Consider the following 21547-nt stretch of genomic DNA (forward strand, 5'->3'; position numbering starts at 1 on the left):
AGATTGGCACTCCTGCCTTTTACTAATAAATAAACAGAAACAGCTGGCGAATGTTTACAATTATTAAAAAACATTGATAAAGTCATCTCGGCGGAAATTCCAGATGAAGCAATCGACCCACAATTGTTCGGCGTTGTAACAAAAAATATGATTGAATTAGCACACGTTTGAGGAAAGGGTGCGATAGTAGACTCCAGTTATAAGATTATAAATTAAATTTCCAAAAGAAAGTGTGTACTTTACATATTTTCTAATTACCTTCGAAAAGATATTAATTAACACCCACACTCAAAAAAGTAAACAATGCTTCATATATCGAATATTTTTTTGAAATCTTACTTCATAAAGCTCTTTAAATATATTGTATAAATGAGGTCATACGAGTTTTGGGAGAGGGTTACAACACAAAAATACATTTATGGCGCAGCGAAGCACGCCGGGTAATTGCTAGTGATAATATAAAATTTCGAACGTAATCAAAAAGAGTTTGTGAAGTAAAGTATAAACAAAATAAAAAATAAATAAATTTCCAATCAAACTGATTTGTGTAGATCAGGGGCGTCTCTTGTAGACGATTTTGGAGGCTGTTTTAATATATCGTATTTTATTATATTTCTTAGGTTTTCCACATTATGTAAAGTTGAAAGAATGAAGTCAAATATATTTGTTTGGTCAATTACGCTGTTTGGTTTCACTGTTAAAAAATATAACTGAACAATTCATCAGGGTGCTGGCGCATTTCATTTACTTTAGTAAGAAAATTATGCGCAACAGCAATGCAGTTCCACACAGAGCAGAGACTAGCTAATATAATAGAGTATGGTTTTTACTGCATAAGAAAATTAATATGACAATAATAGGGAATCGCCTCTACCTTCGTCCATGAATAATTCAATACGATGGTCTTTTAAATTTTTGTTAGAAGTCATACTTTTTTCGTGCAGCTCGGAGGTTTTGCTACTGCCTGCCGAGGGGCGACCGCTATTAGAAAAAAAGCTTTTTTGTTTATTTTATTTTTTGATGTTGTTCGGCAACTGGGCTTGAGCACAGGCCCTGCGGAATGGTAGCGCACACTGCTAACCACAGCGGTCGCTAACTGTTAGTTTTTGAAAAGTTTTAAATCTTCTTTGTTCATTTGCAATCATATTTGTTGCGTATACCGTTATTTACAAACATTAGTTGACTTACTAAAATGTTTATAAAACTGTTAAAAACTAGTGTGTCTTACCGTTGATTTTTGGAAATTTTTTGTTCGCGCATATTCCTCCATAGAAAGTATTTACAAATTTTTTTTTTGTGTAGAGAAAATGAGCAGCATCTTCCACAAAAAAAAATACCAAAAAATCTACGGCAAGTCCAAGCTACTTAAAATTTGCCCTTTGTATTGAATGGGCTATAAAACTGCATACTCATTCTCATTTTTGAGAAATATAATTAATGAGCTCAACATTTTGATAAAAGTCTTTCGTGTTTTGCTAATTTTTGTGCAAAGTTTGAAACTTTGACATAAATGGTCTTTATTAAATGACAAGCTATACTTTCATAAAAAAATAATAAACATTTAATAATCGCCAAAGAATGCTAAAATGTAATTTCCCAATTTATATTTTCGCCACTGTATCTACAACTTATATTATTCACATCATTCTTTTTGGGGGGAATTAGTATTTTTTTTTATAATTTCACTAAATTCAACTTGGAATCGTTTCATTAAAAATAAAAAAAAAAGTGAACAAAGAATTATAAAATTGATTTTTAAGCAAAAAACAAAACGACTTCAATTATAATATAAAAATTTAAGTTAACCGTTAATTTCTCAATGATCCAATGATCGGACCTAAACCAAATTAGTATGGGACCACCTCTGAAGTACCACCTTTCCTTTAAAAAATAATTATAGAAATTGGTAAAGGTGGTCCATAATTATGCCGTAACATACATACAAAAAATATTCTGACGTATTAATAACCTCTTTTTTTTTAAATAGAAAATAATGACAGACTCCAATATAGCGAGAGTACCAGTTTTATAGAATAAAACATAACCAAAGATCATAGAAAATAAGGATGCTGGCTATATTTATGGCTCCCTTATATTCTATGTTCTTTGTGATGCTGTCACGTTTGTACGAAAAGTTAGTTTTGGGCCAGACTACAGAGAGACTCTTATTAAATTAATAAAGAAAATACTGAAAATCGGGACTTAATCGGTACAAATATGAAACATCGGGACACTTATACGTCCCGACTTTTAAAAAATATTCAGCGAGACAATTTTCTTAAAATCCGTACTGTCCCGCCAAAATCGGGACGAATGGTCACCGTACAAAAAACGGCAATTTTCAGAAATACGAAAACTGCGATATTTTAGTAACTACTAACGCTTAATCACTCAAAATTGATATTTACAATCATTTTTAGACGAAAATAATAATTTTATACACTTTTGGAAAATGGGCGTAGCCACCAATTTCTCCCATAGTTAAACATAGTACACCATACCAAACGGTTGAAAATTTTTAAAATCGGACAATAACCACGCCCACATCGCATATAACGGTAATTTATAGAAATACGAAATATTCGATAAATTAGTAAATACGGAAGCTAATTTATTCAGAATTGATGTTTGCAATAATTATTTAGCAAGAAATACGTTTATGATAAAATTTTGGAAAATGTGCGTGGCACCGCTGACCATACACTAAGAAAAAAGTAACATCCATTTTTTATACAAACTTAAATATCCATTTACTTGAATAGTGTCATAACTCAAAAAAGTAAAACTCGGGAAAAAAGACTTTAAAGTTTTGAATTTGCATAGTGAAGTATAGGTGGCGGTAATTCCTGCATGCTTAACTTAGTATTTGTATCTTTTGGATTATGACACTATTGAAGTAAATGAGGGATAAGTTTGTTGGATCGATCACAAAGTGGTGTTGTCTAGAATTATGTATCAAGAATCAATTCAGCTAAATAAATAAAAAAAACTCCAAACAACGTAAATCTGTAACTGTGAAAAGTTTGTTTGGTCGATCCCAGAGTGGTGTTGTCTAGAAATTTTTATCAGGAATGGGATCAGCTCAATAAAGAAAATGTCTAAACAATGCCACTCTGTAACTATCAAAATGTACAAATGTGTACAAATGCGCAAATTCCGTGATTTGGCCTTGATTTAAGATTTATTCAAAAGTACATATGTATATGTATACCTACTTTCCAATCCCTGGTGTGCTACCATTTTTCTGGGTATTCCTTTTTTTTAGTCCCCGACGATAACGCATTACTGATCACGCAAAATCAATCATTGCACTCGAAATTACTTTTATATACAGGCAGCCCAACTCTTCAAAAAAGTTACCCGACTTCCTGCAAACTATAAGTAAAGACATTTCGCCTTATGAATAAAATCTAAGCAATTGCTTTTTCTTAAAATTTCAGACCTTTTACTTAAATTTCTTTGAATAAATCCAGTAAAAGGTCTGAAATTTTAAGAAAAATTAATTGCTAAATTTTTATTCATAAGGCCCATTGAATAAAAACTAAACAATTGCTTTTTATTTAAATTTTAGACCTTTTACTCGATATATTCAAATAAATTTAAAAAAAAACTATTGATATTTTGCACTTTAAATTCAAACAAGAAAAACATGTTCATTCAAATTTTTTAACCAATTGTTTGTTTGGACCACCTTAATATGCGTGTATATGTTCATCTCCATACTATTTATTTGGTTTGATTACCAGGCACATGTGTGATTTTTGCAATTGATTGAACGAAGTAATTAGAAAACACAGCAAATTATTTGTAACAAGTAAATAAGTATAAGTTCGGGCGAAACCGAACATTATATACCCGGCGCACATATTAAACATCGTTTTTACATTTTTCAGTAAACTGCATGCCAAACAGCTTCGATTATATGCTATGATTAATTGAAATAATTGGACCAAGTTTGGTGGAAATCGGTAATGCGATTATCGATATACACTTATGTGGTCATAAGTGCGTGGTGCCACGCCCATTTAACAAAAACCAATAATCTTGTGTCTTGTTAAGTCATTGTTTGTAAGTTGGCGTTGAAATTTACCGTTATATGGTAAGTGGCAGTAATTTTAGTCCGATTTCAAAAATTTTCAACATCTTGCTCTTTTGTGCCGAGGTTGATAACTGTGCCGAGTTTGGTAGAAATCGATAATCCGTTTTCCGAGATACACATATGTAGGCGTAACTGGGCGGTGCCACGCCCATTTTCGAAAAAGATTCCCTTAACATCATTTCCTGCTAAGAGGTCATTGCATACATATGTATATCGATTTTGAGCAAATTAGCTTAAATAGCTACTAATTTATCGCAGTTTTCGTATTTCTGTAAACTATCGTTATATAACATTTTCAAAGGGTTTGCTGGGGATTGGTAAAGGAACTACAGAGATATAGCATTTATCCAATTTTATGCCAAAATTCTACTTCGCATACCAACTTTAAACATTCTGGATCCAGTATTTGCGGAAATATCGTAGGTTTTGCATATTTCGAAAATACCGTTCTTTGTCCGATTTTGCCCATTTTCCATCCCAACCTACCTTATATAAAGGGAAACCTACTTACCAAGTTTTTTTAAACATATCTCAATTTTTTCTCGAGTTATCGTGTACACGGACAGACGGATGGACGGATAGACATGGCTTAATCGATTTCTCTTTTTATTCTGAGCATTTATGTATACATTTGTCTATATCTATCTCGATTCGTTTTGCCTGTTACAAACAACCGTTATGTGAACAAAGTTATAATACCCTTGTGCACAAGTGCGCTCGGGTATAAAAATCACTCATATCAGATCAACAATACTCGAACAATACATAACATTTCATAACTCATGCCTATATGTATTGCATTATTGTATTTATTTACAAAACAGCCGTGCAGTAACTAATATTGTAACATTTAAAACAAAACCATTTTTTTTTACTTCCACGATACTGAAGCCATGACAATAGTTTTGAGAATTATACATACTATATGTGTATACAATAAAAACCTGCAATGCGACCGGAATACGACTTAGATTTTAGTGTTTGATATGAATCTCCCCTCTCTCGGATAATTCTAAGAGGTAGCGTATGGAGTGTTTTATCCCCATAGGAATAACACGTAAGAAAATGAGTTATTCTCTTTTGAGGTCAATATAATTTTCTAGGTTCAATCAAAACATTGGCGCTTACACAATAGTTGCGTTCCGGAGCTGGTGGAAGCTTTATACTTACGGATTCGTAATCACCACAAAAAAATCAGTCAAAAATAGCATTAACATTTGCTACATCAAACTTTTTTCCATTTTTGTTGGCCTGTGTAATAAGTATAGTTAAATAGCCAATACCCGCATGTTTGCGGCGCCTTCAAACACCTTTCGAACTCTAAAACAATCACTCAATTCTATTTTAGGCATATCTATAATACGGGTATCGAATTTCAAGCAAATCGGACCATAAATAAGATTTTTTGGAATAGGAATAGATCGGTCCCTGGTCCACCTATCAGTAAAAGTATCATATATGCTAATCTAGGCAAAAGCCTACCTTCGTACCGAATTTCAAGCAAATCGGACCATAACTAAGATTTTTTTGAATAGATTGGTCCCGGTTCACCTATCAAAAAAAAAGTTTCCTATATGTTAGTCCAGGCAATAAGCTACCTACGCCAAATTTCACGCAAGTCGGACCATAAATAAGACTTTTTCGAATAGATCGGTCCCTGGCCCACTTCACGGAAAAAATGGATCCTATATGCTAATCTAGGCATAAGCCTACCTACGTACTAAATGCATTTTTTAGCGTAGCTCGACCCTTGCGCCACCTATCGGGAAAAATGAAAACTTTGTGCACTTCTCCTTCTGAACACCTTTCCAAAAAAGCAGCAACCATTCCAATCTGTTATGAAACATAGAAGAAAATTGTTCCCAATTGATTCATGCTCGCAATGAATTTTACAATTATCCGAAATTTTTAAAGCTTCACAATGAATTTCCCACCTTTGCATCTTTCAAAATCATCAAATCATGCGATAAAATGCAAAATTTCATTAAAAAAAAATAAAATTTTTCGCGTTCTTCCGGATTTTCCGAGTTTTCCACCTAGAATTTTCTATTTTTCCATTCGAAAGCCATAATCGGGATCCGCATACAAATTTTGCACGCAAATTCAACAACGATATGATCCTGATAGAGATCTGGTTCAATTATTATCCCGTCTGTTTGTTTTGTTTCACTGATAATTCGCAACGTTTGGTAGCCGTGACAAATGAATTCATACACAAACAGACATTCAGCCATTGATTTGATTTTTCAAAATTTGTACTGATTTGTACTGAATTTTCAATGCAAACAAAATACTTTAGGATTTGCTTAAGGTTTTTACATAACGTTGGGACTTCCTTAAACTATACTGTAAAAAATAAGAAGAAAATAATTTAATTATAGCTCACATGTTTCAGATAATAGTTGTGTTTGTTTGCTCATTTCCAGTAAAATCCAGTAAAATTTTTTACGAACTTTCATATTTTGCCGTTTTTATACGCAAAAACTTGCAAAGTAGTAGGGGAAATTGAGAGAGCAAAAATGACAGCTGAAGTTGCAAGTTTTTACTGGATTTTTACTGGATAAATTTTTACTTGTATGAATTTGCCAGTACGGAAAACAGCTGATCGCATGTTGCTGGATGCAATTTAAACTAATAAGGGAAACTGTTTATAGGTTTTTATTGCTGAAATTTTCAAAATAAACCAAAATAAATATAAAATATATTGTTTTATTAGGAATTTGCAGCTAATAAACAAGAAATTTATCAGCTTGCAAATTCTTACTGGATTTGCGTTCGCGTACTTTTTTGGATATTTTTTCTATGAGAGCGAATTATCAGAAATTAAGTTACTGGAGAGTTGCTGGCAAGTTATAATTTGTAAACAGACACAACTAATGTTTGATATGCCCAAGAAATTAATACAATAAAAAGATCAATCGTTTTACGGGCATATCGCCGGGTCGTTACGTACCAGTTGCGATAATATGATGAGCTTAAATTATTCAAAAAGGAGGCTGACGTTTTTTTTGTCGTGTGTTGTTAGATATCTCAAAAACAACCTTCAGTTTAATAACAACAAATTTGCCTATAACTTACAATTGTTTTTTCACAATTTACTGACATTGTTAAAGAGTTTTGCATACGAGAAATAGAGTTAGAAACTCTTTTCAGCAAATTCTTAGTCTTACAAAGTTTTTGCGTAGTTGAAAAAATTAATTTAAGCCATGAGGAAATATAGATGAAGTCCTTAAATAGTGTTACTTTTCCACAGTTTGAAAAATATTTATAATATTTTTTCAATACCACTCAAACGAAGCAAGAGGATCTTAAGTATATAGTTATTTCCTTACGCAAAGAGAGAAATCGGCTTCTAATTAAAATTTTTTAAAGTGGGTTTCAAATTAAAATTAATTTTAAAATGAAATGAAGAATGAATGAAGATTCAAATGATCTCATTATTGCTATTCAAAAATGTCATAAATATAAAATAATTTATTGGCTTCTGTGTACAATGATGTGTACACTCATGTTAAAATTAATAACACTTTAATTTTTTATGAGCTATATTTTATTCATATACCAAAATATTGTTTAAACTATTTCTCTGGCGATTTAAAGTATTATCTGTTACTTACATTAATAATTTTGCATTGAATAAAAATGTACTGAAAAGTACTGATTTTTTAGCATGAAAAAGTCTAACGTACTGATTTCGCGCATAAAAAATCTGGCAACCCTAATTGGCGCTGTAACCGCCTAAGCGATTTTGGCCGAGTTCAAAACAGCACGCCAGCCGTTTCTCCTCTGTGCCAACTGACGCCTAGTCCTTCTCCATCTGGTCTTTCCAGCATCGCGCGTTGAAGACTTTCAGAGTTGTAGCGTTTCTGACCATTCGTACAACATGACCTAGCACTATGTCTATAATAATATGTATAGATATAAGCTCATTGATCACAATCATCTGCGGTATTCGCTATTGCCAACGGGTAAAGGCCCGTAAATCATACGCAGAATCTTTCTCTCGAAAACTCCAAGAGCCGTTTTTTGATTGTCCATGCCTCCGTGCCATAAACCAGCACAGGCATGATGAGTGACCTATACGACGAGAGAGGACTTTACTTCTCAATTGTCTACTTAGTCCAAAGCATCACTTGTTTATAAGAGTAATTCTACGTTGGATTTTAAGGCTGACATTATTATGGGTGTTAATGCTGGTTACCGAATAAACGAAGTCGTCTACTTTTACAAACTTGTAACTGTCAACAGTGAAGTAGGTGCTAAGAAAGGATGTACTTCGTTTTATCCTCGTTCACCACCATACCCATTCGTTTTGCTTCTCTATCTAATTCCGAGAAGGTAGAAGAGTCATAGCCCTTGTTTTTACCGATAATGTCGATGTCGTCGGCATTCGCCAGAAATTGTATGCTCTTGTAAAGTGTTGTACATGAGCGGTTCAGCTCTGCGGCTCTTATGATCTTCTCCAACATCAGATTAAATAAATCACACGCAAGGGAGTCTTGTCTTAAACCTCGTTTTGTATCAAACAGCTCGGAGAGGTCCTTCCGAATTCTGATGGAGCTGGTCGTATTGCTGAACGCCATTTTACACAGCCGTATTAGTTTCGCGGGGATACCAAATTAAGACATCGTGGCATAAAGACAACTTCGTTTCGTGCTGTATAAAGCGGCTTTGAAATCGATAAATAGATGGTGTGTGAAGATCCTATACGCGATACCGGACTTTAATTTTGCATTTGCAAAAATAAATTGCAGACAATCTAGTAGATGCGCCATATAGTCAAGTTGAAAATAATATTGAACCTATTCTGTAGAATGATAGTTTCGTTGAAAAATAAAATCACCTTTAATTCCTGTTTCTTATCTTACAGACATGCTTTGAAATCTTATTAACACGCGAGAAAGCAAAAGTTTCAAAAAATAACCCGACCGATAAGACATGCTTAGCTTAGTCGGTGAAGTTCTAAAATAAACAAAAAAAAACTATTTAAGAGGGAGTTCATTGAAGAGCAAATTAAGAAGTAGATTTGTAAGTTATTTTTTGTTAGCATTATTATTCAGTCTTTTTTTATTTCAAAACAATGTTTATACATATTTAGTAATTCATATTACGGAGACCTGTCTCCAGACTTATTAGATACCCGGTTTATTATAATTACTTGAGGTCTCAAGGATTTCCTAACAGTGTGTGTAAAGTATATTCATTATCCACTTCCTCACTTTATTCAATGTCACATATACACCCGGTGAATCGGCACGTCCGCATTCGCGCCTTTTTCCCCACGATACTACGCCCACAAGATGTCCCCGAGCCACTGCTGGACCGCCTGAGTCCGCCAAACAGGCATCTCTTTGTCCCGGCACTGATGCACAGAACATTGTTTCTGTAACATTCCGATAGTCGACATAGAATGCCTTACATCTCTCCTGCTGCAACACTCGGAGATGCACAGTGCGCAGTTGATTTGGTGGATTTACAGCATTCTCACGGGTTAGACCCCAACCTGAAACTTGCACGTAGTCCCCGTGCATGGGAGCAAAGTCGCCGACTGCGATCGGCCTGACATTTGCTCCTTGTAGTTTCGCATTGAGTCGTAAAATGGCAATGTCATGCTCAAAAGTTTGATTGTTAAACTCGGCAGGTATGAATAATTTTTCCACCGTGCGTTTGTTTTCGCTATCGCTCAGCAAAGATACACCACCACGGACCACAAAATCATCTGGCACGCCGGTGTAGATGCAATGTGCCGCCGTCAAGACACATCGGGAAGTTACCAGCGATCCACCACAATGGAAATGGCCATTCCGACGTATGTTCACGATATAGGGAACTTGGCTGATTTGCGTCGGATCTCCGCCGACTATTCGGCGATCACGATGAAGATCTGCCCGATAAGCGCTTGTCTTTTGAAGTAATAATATCAATATCACGTATGATAATCTCATTTTATTGACTCTTCAAATTAAACTATCCTCGTTCGAAGCTCGAATATAACTAACAAAGTAGGTCTAAAAATTATCATTTATTTATAATACAACCCATTCTACATCTTATCCATTGTGTGTTAATCAAACATTTGCAGGCCAATGTCAACCAGCCTAAGCCGCGCCAATTCAAATATTAACAACACTTTTACAAGGTAAAACTCCAGATGCTAGAGTTTGAGGGGAAGTAAATTTAAGTAAACATATGTACATTATACATATATACTTAATAACTAAAAAATAACAAAATATCAAGATCATGGGCACAAACTTTTCAAACGTATAAAAATGTGGATCAAAAGTATACACATTTTTTTATTCAAAATTTTTAAACGACTCCGGAAAGCCAGTTAGTAAGAGTGCTTAACAAAATGTCTGCGTCTAGCACTAAAATCTTTTGGATTACGTTGCTTTTCTGGATCCTATCCCATTATGCTGTTCTCATATCTAGTTCAAATATAACGATTGCTTATCCAATGGCTTTGAACGAAACGATCAGCAATCGCATCATCGGCGGAGACTTCGTATCAATTCGTGGTGCGCCTTTTGTAGTGAACCTACGTTTGAATGGCCGATTTATGTGTGGAGGCTCTTTACTGCGTCCAAATTGTGTGCTCACAGCCGCCCACTGTGTCATTGGCACGGCAGCAAATCGTTTCGTGGTCCAAGGTGGTACAACGATTCTCTCGAATAGAGGGCAAATTTCTCGTGTGCAGTCAATTTTCATACCGAGAAGTTATAAATACCGTACCAACAATTTCGATGTAGCAATTCTACGTCTGACCCATCCCTTGAGCGGTAATAGAGTGAAAACGGTAGATTTGGCAAAGGACAATGTAAGGCCTGGCCAACGTATTCGGGTTTATGGCTGGGGTTTGAGGCGTGAGGATGGTAGTAAAAGTGCATTGGCATTGCGGGCAGTCACGGTGACCGTTATTAGGCGTGGAGAATGTAGTCGAGACTATCGGGCAGAAGCTACTTTAAGCAATACGATGTTTTGTGCTTCCGTCCCCGGCAGAGCAGACTCTTGTTCTGGCGACTCTGGTGGACCGTTGATGTTTCGTGGGCGACAATACGGCATTGTTTCATGGGGTGCAGGTTGTGGACGTCCCAACTATCCTGGAGTTAACACCAACATAAGAGCAGTGCAAGCATGGATTAAGCAGATTGTGGCTCAAAACTGTCAATAGAATTAAATTATTTTTATTCATATTTTTAAGTAGTTGGTGGAAGTCCATTTTTCCAGTTTTAATGTTTATGAATTTTTGTACTGCAACTTATGTACTCGGATATACTGTATATGAATCGGTTAATTACAAGGGCATTAGTCAACAGTTTTTGGCTATGACAATTATAATGCAGTTCAGTTCGTTTAAAGAGTTCTGTTGAACTGCATCAAACTTTATACTCTGGATTAAATTTCCCGCTTATATTTGTGATATTTTTTCGTTGTTAGGTATTTTTATTCTAGAAGATATAACTGACTAAAAAAACTTTGAAGCCGGTTTTTAGAGTTTTTGGTTTTTGAGTTATAGCGTTCTTCCAACAAAGAAGTAATATGTATGTATGTATTTATGCACTACCATTTGCAATCAATAACACCTTCAATTTAGAAGATCGAATTTCAAAATTCGAGAAGATCGTTTCTTCGAAGATTAGCACGGACCATTCAGAACATTCTCAATATTAATATTTTTACACAATACACTAATATTAATCAATCCGGATCATTAATTACTACCCAGCAAACGCTGTCTTTAACGTTAGACAAAAATGTGATTTTACATTAGAATTCTAATGTGGTTCTCTAATGTTTCTCGAATCGCAAATCAGGTTGGAGAACTATGTTAGAATTCGATTAGAAAAACAATAGGACCAATTGGAATCCAACGTTAAAAGACCATTATTTAGTATATTTAACCTTTTTCTCTTTTTTTTCTTTTTTTTTTGTAAACTAAGCCCCTTTTGACGTAGAATACGTCTTACGTTTCGATATGGAGGCTATGCTCAAATTTTGTAGTTGTAATTTTTAGAGCTCCACGAAAACCCTTTTTGCACGAGAACTTGTGAAGCGATTTCAAAGAAAAGTGTGGCGTTTCAAAGATAAGACTCTAAACCTATCGACAGATATAGATTTCTGTAAGTAATCAATTCCGTTTCTTCGTAGAAAGAACGGTAAATATTGGCTTATTTTGGGGTCAATTTTGAGACTTTAAAGTGCTCTAGCAACTTATGATTTGCAGATAGAAAAGCATAAACAGACGGCAGCGTTGATCCGGATCAACTCGGGAATTAACTGCATTTTATCCGGATTAAGCCCGAGTTAATCCGGTTCAACGCTGCCGTCTGTTTAAGCTTTAACTTTCATTTTCGGGATATAGGTTCTTCGGAGCAATGGAAATATTGTCGTGTACAAATTTTATATAAATTCAACAAATATCGAGCATTTAAAAAGCAAAAAATTGTTGAAAAAATTAGACAATTTTTGTGAATCTGTTTTTTTTTTTCTTTTAGTAATCTATGTACAGATGTACCACATATGAATGCATAATACGCGAAACCTTTTTCGTCATACCAGATCTGTACCGTTCGTTCAGTTTTACAAAATGAGGTATCAAATTATAAGGCTTGGCCTGTGGATGTGCAATAACTTCTTATTTTGTCAAAAAGAGTTACCACCTGATAAAAAAATTAAATTCGAATTATTTTTAAGTTAAATCAATTATTACAGAATGAGTATCGGTCAGTTTTGAAAAGGCTGTATTTCTTAATTGTATGTAGGTTGGTAGGTTTGTAGGGTTGCCACCTGTTTCAAAAGCAAGTTCGGCTTAAATAAAGGCAGGAAATTGAAATGTACATATATCCTGATATGGATGTCAGACGAAAGAGGTTGTGGTTCGAAAATACTTTGCAGAGGGTTGCCACCTTGTTACAAGCAAGAGGTTAAATAAATTACTTCAATATGAATATAAATCAAAATTGCTTTGATGAAACTTTATTTCCAAACTGCTCCTACATGCCACCTGATTTCATAATTAAGTTCATTTTGTATTAAGAGTATTAATAATAATTATAATAGATTGGTGCTTACACATATGTTAGTGTTTGGCCGAGCTTCCCCTCGGACCTGTGACGTGCGCCTTGATGTTGTCACACAAAGCGGAGGGACCTACAGTTTTACGCCGACTCCGAACGGCGATTGTATATAGAAAAAGGTTTTTTTCTTAACAGCGGTCGTACCTCGGCAGGCAATGGCAAACCTCCGAGTGTATTTCTGCCATGAAAAAGAGCTTCTCATAAAAATACAATAGCCGTTCGAAATTAAGAGTATTCGATAATTTAAATATGTATCACAATACAAGTGTCAGACGAAAAAGGTTTAACGAGGTTTAGGTTTAAACATAATTTTAATAGGATTGCCATCTGTTTGAAAAGTCGAATTAAATAAAATTTTATGAAATATTGAAAAATTGGTGTCAAACGTAGGAGTATGAAGAAATATTTAGTTTGAGCATTTATAAAAATGAGCATGTGTAAAAAGTTAAACTCTAATTATTTAATAAGTCGAATGGATTATTAAAGTATGGGTATAAATAGACAAGGGTTCAAAATGTTTTTTTCTTCACTTTATATCAGAGGGTTTCCATATATGTTTTAGAAATTAAATTCAACTTGAATTAAGGGTATTAGATATACAATTTAAATATGTATCGCAATATGTGTGTCAGTCGAAAAAGGTTTAACAAGGTTTTAGTTTTAAAATATTTTGAATAGGGCTGTCACCTGGTTTAAAATTAGGATTTAGTTAAAGTATGCATAAGTTAGATGGAATACTAAAATATGACGTGACATGAAGGTGGTAAGATATCCTTAGTTTGAATATTAAAGAGGGTCGCCACCTGTTTAAAAAGGTAGACTCAAATTATTTAATAAGTTAAGCCAATTATTAAAAATATGGGTTAAAAAATGCGTTTTCACGTATTTAAAAGTTTAACTTAATTCATCAGGCGCATGAAATACGTAGGTATCACAATATCAGACGTATATTTCTTCTCGTTCCGACTTTCTTCAACAAACGCTTCAATTTCTTCGTGGAAGTCACTGTCGGATTTCCTGTACCGTTCCGATTACGAATACAGCCTTTTCAGCCGAGTACCTTTCAAATCATTGGCATTAATTAAATTATTTGAGTAAACAAATATATATGTACATACTAGGGTTGAAATTCGATGTTTTCTAAATTTCGAACATTGTCCAACCATTCGCTTATTCGATTCGAAATTTGGTAGTGCAAATTCGATTTTATTCGAACTTTTTCGAATTCCCATAAGAATGATAACACAAATATAAAAAGAGATTCAGTCGAACTTATATTAATGTGATTAACTATCCATATTGCTTTTCTTAGCTTCACAACCAAAAATAAATACAAATAAGTTTTTTTTTTTGTAATAAATATCTCAAAAAATCCAAAAAATTAGCAAATGCGGCATTTTGAAACTAATATTTTCGGACGTATAACGTGATTTTAATTTTTCCTAATAAACGATCGTAGTACAAAGCTCAATAACACTATTAAAAAAAAGTGATTTTATTTATTTTTCTTGCTTGACAAAGTTAAAGAAATTTCCACATACTTCATATTACATAATTTACTTTATTACATAATTTAATTTATTTAAAAAAAATATACCCTAATATTTTTATTTTGAAACAGGGTTTGAAAAACTGTCAGCACAGCAGCAGCTTTTGCTTCGCTTTGAAATTTTTGATTTTCATTCGAACGGCTTCGCTTTTGCTGTGATTTTGAAAATTGTATTCTTTTTTCGGCAGTTTATTGAAAATTTGATGCATCGCAGCTAAGTTATAGCCAAATTTATATTGCTTTGTATTGCTTCTCTGTCGTTGTGCTTCCACAAATCACTTTTGAACTGTCTGATGGCTTCCGAAATTTCACAGCAAAATGGCAGCCAAAGCATTTCCTTTTTTTCTGAATTGCTGTTTCTTTGCTTTCGATATCATAAATCCCGAAGTCAAAGCACAGCAAAAGCAAATTGATTTAAAAAATGACAGCATTTTCAAACCCTGTTTTGAAATCAAAAAATATTTAAAGGTCGCTCAAAGCGCCTAAAGTTTTCCATGTATTTTATCTGGGGCAAAAATACCTTTTTGTAGAAATGGTATAGAATAGTTAAAAATCAATATTTTTCTACCAGAAAACTCTATTTATCTGCAGGAGATTCCCAGTAATAATACCTAATTGTTTATTTAACCATTTTTTCATTGCAACTATAATTTATAGGTCCGCCGAAAACCCACAAATACCCCGAAAAATGCAATGGGGCGATCAATAAAAAATCGTTAGTATTTAAAAATTGGTTAAATAGACAAGTGGGTATTATTATTGAAAGTCTCCTGAAGAGAACCAGAGTTTTCCGATCGAAAAATATTGACTTTCAAGAATTCTATACCATTTCTACGATAAAATTTATTTTTCCCATATAAAAATTCACGGAAAACTTTGAGCGCTTTGAGCGACCTCTAAATATTTTTTGATTTCAAAATAAAAAAAATAGGGGTATACTTTTTTCGATATAGAACAATCCTAGGGGGTGAGAGCATTACAATTCCGACTTTACTGTTTTTGGACCACCCTAGTGTACACATCATTGTACACTGAAGCCAATAAATTATTTTATATGTATGACATTTTTGAATAGCATTAATGAGATCATTTCCATTTTCAGTGGTTAAATAGTCAAAGAATTCTATACATTTAATGTTAGAGTTACTTTTAATTTGAAGTTCAGTTTCAACAATTTTAATTAGAAGCCGGTTTCTCTCTTTGCGCAAGGAAGCAAGCCTTATACTTAAGATCCTCTCAGTTGCTTCGTTTTACATATTTTTTCAAACTGGAAAAGTATTACTTTTTAAGAACTTCCTCTATATATCCTCATGGAAAGACTAAAAGCCTGATTATGGCAACTTAACTTAACGGAACGTAGACCTTAGACAATCAAAATGGAACAGATTTCGACGTGGCATTAAGTTACGTTAAGTTAAGAATTTTTTAAGAGAGAGCTGTAAGTTACGTTAAGTTGCCATAATCAGACCATAAGAATTTGCTAAAAAGAGTAGGTAGCTAGCTCTATGTCTTGTATGCAAAACTCTTTTACAATGTCAGTAAATTGAGAAAAAGAATTGTAAAGCTGAATTTACATGAGGCGATTTTTTAGGCGATTCAATATTGCTCAAGAAATATCGCTCGTGTAAAAAAAAATCGCTTGCCTCAAAGTATACAGAAAGTCAACTTTTGCAGCGATTATCGCCTCCCAAAAAATCACCTCATCTAAAGGCAGCCTAAGTTATAAGCAAAAGCCATTCGAATATTCAAATTTGCTGTTATTAAACTGAAAGATAACTAACAACACTCGACAAAAAAACACGCCAGCCTTCTTTTTAAATAATTTAAGCTCATCATATTATCGTAACTGGTACGTAACGACCGGCGATATGCCTATAAAACTATTGATATTCTTATTGTATTAATTTTTTGGGCATATCAAACATTATTTGAAACATTTCAACTACAATTCAAAATTCAGTACAAATCAGTACAAATTTTGAAAAATCAGGACATTAGCGTACTGATTGAAGAAATTAATAAAATCAGTACAAGAGTTGAAAAATCAGTACTCTACTGATAAAATCAGTACGTCTGGCCACCGTATTAACTTCCCATGTATTTCTGGTTTATTCTTTTGTTGCACTGTGTTATTCATTGAAAAACACGTGAAGCTTATCCTTCAATTTATAGCGTGATCTGTATTTTAAGGAAATTTTGTATATCCCAGACATTTTAGAACCCCGAGTGTGGTGTGTTATCTTAAACTTAATTGCTTTTATTTGTTTCTTTATGTCATCAATGAGTCTTCTTGGGGTTTCTTCTAGTATTCCTTACTACAGATCTATCACCTGGTCGACAAAAGTTGCACTCCCAAATTCAAATCGATACTGGCGAATTATCCATGCAGAGTTCAAATTCAGTGCTCTTTTACGTATTCAGCTTGGTTGAGACGCCTATAGTGCTTGAGCAGAAGACTTCATACGTCATAGATATTCAGCGACCTAAAGTCGCTACCACTATGACTGTTATTGATGGCGGTACAGCCGGAAGCACTGACAATTCGCCAGAAAACGTACGCAACTTCGTATCGCCTACTGATATTAGACCTACTACAGTTTCACCAGCGGTTCATATTGAGTTTATTGACGAGAGCCGACTACGAAAAACGCGCGAGGACACAATCAGCATCAAATGTGACCTAGACTTCCGGTTCTCAGCACGGTTCTATACACTTAGCAAGCGACCACTAACAAAAGTTTATCGAGGTGAAAATTTTTTACTGCGCGCTAACATGGAAGTACGGTCACCTGTCGATATTGATATACTCGAGACATATTTTATTTGCGTAAGTATAGATACATAAGTACGTATAATTTATATCAGTAAAAATAATTGTCTTATCGCAGGACCACAATTTGGTTCAGTCAACATATACCTTTAAGAGGAAAAAGTTTACGCAAACCTACCGCAGTCACGATAAGCTCGAAGACGTAATTGTGTTGCGTACGAATGCTGCTACCAGCGATTGGACAACTGCTAAGGACTTTGACCGCACCAAAAATGGAGATCTGCAGAATGAACTATTCAGCCGGTCACGACGGGCGCGGAAACTAAGTTCAGCGAAAAATATAAGCCGCGAAGCTGTCGTCGGTGAGACGACTGATGCTTGTGCAAACGCGCACATGAACAAGCATCTCATGGGCAAAATACCGAACAACTTGACAATAATAAATAATATCAGCGGTTCAGTGAACTCTCTGCTATTAGGAACGAATTCCAACTCTTCGATGAGTGTGTCTGCGACTTCATTTGATGAAAAACTGACATTGGGCGATGTTGCTGACGCCGATTCGACATCAGCGATGGTGACTGCGTCGGCAGCAGCGTCATCTGCAGCAGCTGCGCGTGCGTCAAACACACGAGTAGTTTTCAATAAAGCTATAGAAGCCATTCAAGCTACCGGCCATTGTCGGGGTTTTTTCAAGCGAATCGCAACGGCCGAGCCAGAAATGCAGGTAGCAGCCACACAGCAGCAGCCAAATTTCGGTGTGTACTGTATCAGATGGCGGCGTACCGGAACCAAAGATGAAAACGAATCAAAATTCCTTATTCATGGGTTGGAGATAGAAGAGCCGCCCTTAAATATTTACTGCACGATTGAAGAGAAGATGTTTGTGAAAATGCCCATGACTTACAAGGTTGTTTTGCATAACCCCACCTCCAATGTGTTGCATTTGGTGGCAACACTAAGCATAAGCATCGCGGATAATTTTATTTGTTCTGGGCACAAACAAGTAAGCAAAAAATCTTTGAAGGCTATTTTTATTTCTTTTCTTTTTTCTCTGCATTTCAGCTTGATATTTCCATATATGCCTATAGTGAAAAACAGCTAGTGTACAATCTCTACCCTCTATGCGTCGGCTGGGTGAACTTACCCGAGTTAACACTCGAGTACAATACAAAAGGCGATCCCGGCAAAGACGACACGCATAACAATGCACTCGCCGAATTAGTCCAGCGGTCCATACCAAAGAAGGTTTTCGTATTGGTAAGTAAAGGACGACACCCTGAAAAGCATATGAAAAAACCCGAAATAATAGTGCATATGCACACTTTCGTTTGAAAACCGAAATAACGCATAGAAAAAAACCGAAATAGTGCATACATGCACAGTTTCGACTCAAAACCGAAAAGCGCATATGTAAAACTCGAAGTAATGCATACATACACGTTCTAAAAGCGATATAATGCATATGAAAAAAAAGTTATGCATACATGGTTGAAAACCGAAATAATGTCTAAATACACAGTTTCCATATGCGCAATTTCGGTGCCCCGCAAACTACAGACGATGAGCAAAAAATGAAGAAATCAAACATCCTGTTAGAAACCAGAGAAAGGATTGTCGGGGTTGGTCTAATAAAGTAGGAGTATATGCAATCTTCCTAAGCTTCATAGAATCTACATATAGAAACGCGATGGGGGCACAATTAGAAGTGGTTGGGGTCCTTAGTCACATTTAGACCAAACTTTAGGTAGATTGGGGTAGTTACTGGGCAGTTTCCAAAGAAGCATGGAATCTAGAGCTCTTGTTAAAAATTTGACTATCCGGCTATTCGATTAGTCGACTAGTCGATTAGCAACTTTTGTGTCGGTTGATAGTCGAATAGCAATTATTCGGTTAACCGATAGAGTTCGGCTAACCGATCGAGTTCGGCTAACCGATCGAGTTCGGTTAACCGTTCACTTTTACATTCGAACGACATGGCCAAGCCAGCGTAGCCGCTGTCCATGACGTTGTAAAGCTCATACAGTTCATCCTTCCAACGTCTACGGTACTCGCCGTCGCCAACGCGAAAAGGCCCGTAAATCTTCCGCAAAATCTTTCTCTCGAACACTCTAAGAGCCGCCTCATCGGATGTTGTCATTGCTTCTGTGCCATATACCAGCACGGGCATGATGCGTGACTTATAGAGTGTGGTTTTTGTACGTCGAGAGAGGACTTTACTCCTGAATTGGCTACTCAGTCCAAAGTAGCACTTGTTGGCAAGAGCGATTCTGCGTTGGATTTCCATGCTGACATTATTATCGGTGTTAATGCATATTAGACTGCATCACCAAAAAAAAGTTTATATTTTAAGATGTCCAGCAAAATATTTCGGAAAAATCTTAAGATTTACGTGAGCTGGACCGATTGCAAAATACCTCCAAAAACGGAGTTTTTATGAATAAAAATAGTTTCTTAAAGGATTTTTTGGAAAAAATCTCCTCAGATGACGAAACAGTTTAAACCTTAAAATCTGCATAAAGGCCGTTTTTTAACTTTTCTCAAATATTTGTTTAAGAAAAACTTGATTACCTGGGCCAAAACCATACCGACATAGACTTGTGAGGTGTCATAGGAAAGGTATTTTCTCACCCTTTTTATTTCTTTGCAAAAAAAAACTTATTCACGTCGCAATTTTTTCTTTATCAAATACCAACACATCCTAATTCAACATGGAATGAGGCTCGTTTGTATTACCTTTCTCTTTCATGCTTCGAATGAGCTTATTTGCAAAGAAATAAAGAGGATGAGAAAATACCTTTCCAATGATACCTTGTAAGTGTGAATCGGTACAGTTAAGGCTGAGTTATTCAAAGTTTTCTTAAACCACCGAATATTATTTTTTTTTTATATGTATGTTACCGCATAACTTTGGACTACGTCAGCCGATTTCGATCATCAGAGCTGGTGTCCCATACTAATCTGGTTTAGATACGATTATTGGATCATGAAATATATATATAGATATATTTTTTTAAGTCGGAATTTTTTTGCTAAACATTACTTGTTATTTATGTAACTTCAAATTACTTACATTGTTTGCGATATGTTAGAAAATTATTCTTCATTAAAGTCTGCAGCACTTTGTCCGAATTTATTTAGCACGGGAACATACCTCTCTGCCAAAAGCCTAAAAAACGTTTTAAGGTATAACATTTGCCTTTTTGAAACTTTGAGGCGCTTAAAGCAAGTGAAGCAAAGCTGCTATTTGGCCGGACTTCATACGTTTTAGGGACTGTGCCGAATAAAATTACCTAGTTGTGAGATTTTCAAAAACAAAAGCATTTTATTTTTAGAATTAACCACAAATTCTAACATAAAGTTGCAAAGAAACAAGAGCTACAGTTTTTTAATAAAAGTGTTAGTTTTTTCGGAACCCCGGCAATTAGCGTTATTGAAGTGTCTAACACCCTTACAGCTGCTAAAGCCCACTTTCCTTTAAAAGCCCATTTTCATTCAGCCTTAGTTTGGATCAGTTTGGCAGATTGACTTCTTTTGGGACCAAATATACATTATTCCTTTGAGCCATAATGACTGCAAGCATTACTTCACATATAAACCTTTGTTGATTGTCCCCGATGCCACAAATGAGTTCCTTTTTTGTCACAAGTGCAGAGGGGCTGCAAAACTAGGGCTCACCCCTATTCTGCATTTAGACTCGAATCGAAATTTTCTCCGTTTGGCAACTTCTGCGTTCCGTTTCCTTTCGATCAATCTTCGAAATTTACGATTATACCTATTCTACATTTCGATCGTAGTTCCGTTTTTCTAAGTTGCAAATTTGCTGACGGAGAACGTTTCGATTGTTATTTTCGTGGGTTTAAATAATAGAATTTATTAAAAAAAATTAAGTAAAATATACTGTGCATGATTGTAAAATGTGAAGCTACATAAAAAAGAGATTTTTTTATTGCACTCGTTTTTACTAAATTTTTAAAAACGGGTGTGTATGTTGTCTTGATTTGCTATGGAAGGATAAGCTTTGTTCTTCCCCTCCTCCTGAAGGCTTT

At 35.0% G+C, this 21547-nt stretch overlaps 1 protein-coding gene across 1 annotated transcript in view; it reads left to right on the forward strand.

Moving 5' to 3' along the window:
* gry (trafficking protein particle complex subunit 11 gry) overlaps nucleotides 1–21547 on the forward strand; it is a 39389-nt gene that overhangs the window by 16065 nt on the left and 1777 nt on the right. Inside the window, exons 12-14 of the mRNA XM_017618633.1 lie at nucleotides 17035–17555; nucleotides 17617–18504; nucleotides 18564–18758. Coding sequence (XP_017474122.1) covers nucleotides 17035–17555; nucleotides 17617–18504; nucleotides 18564–18758 — 1604 coding nt within the window. The remainder of the gene's footprint in view (nucleotides 1–17034; nucleotides 17556–17616; nucleotides 18505–18563; nucleotides 18759–21547) is intronic.

Source organism: Rhagoletis zephyria, unplaced genomic scaffold, assembly GCF_001687245.7.
Source record: "Rhagoletis zephyria isolate East Lansing unplaced genomic scaffold, Rhagoletis_zephyria_1.1 Rzeph_scaffold_01673, whole genome shotgun sequence".
NCBI classification, from domain to species: Eukaryota; Metazoa; Arthropoda; class Insecta; order Diptera; family Tephritidae; genus Rhagoletis; species Rhagoletis zephyria.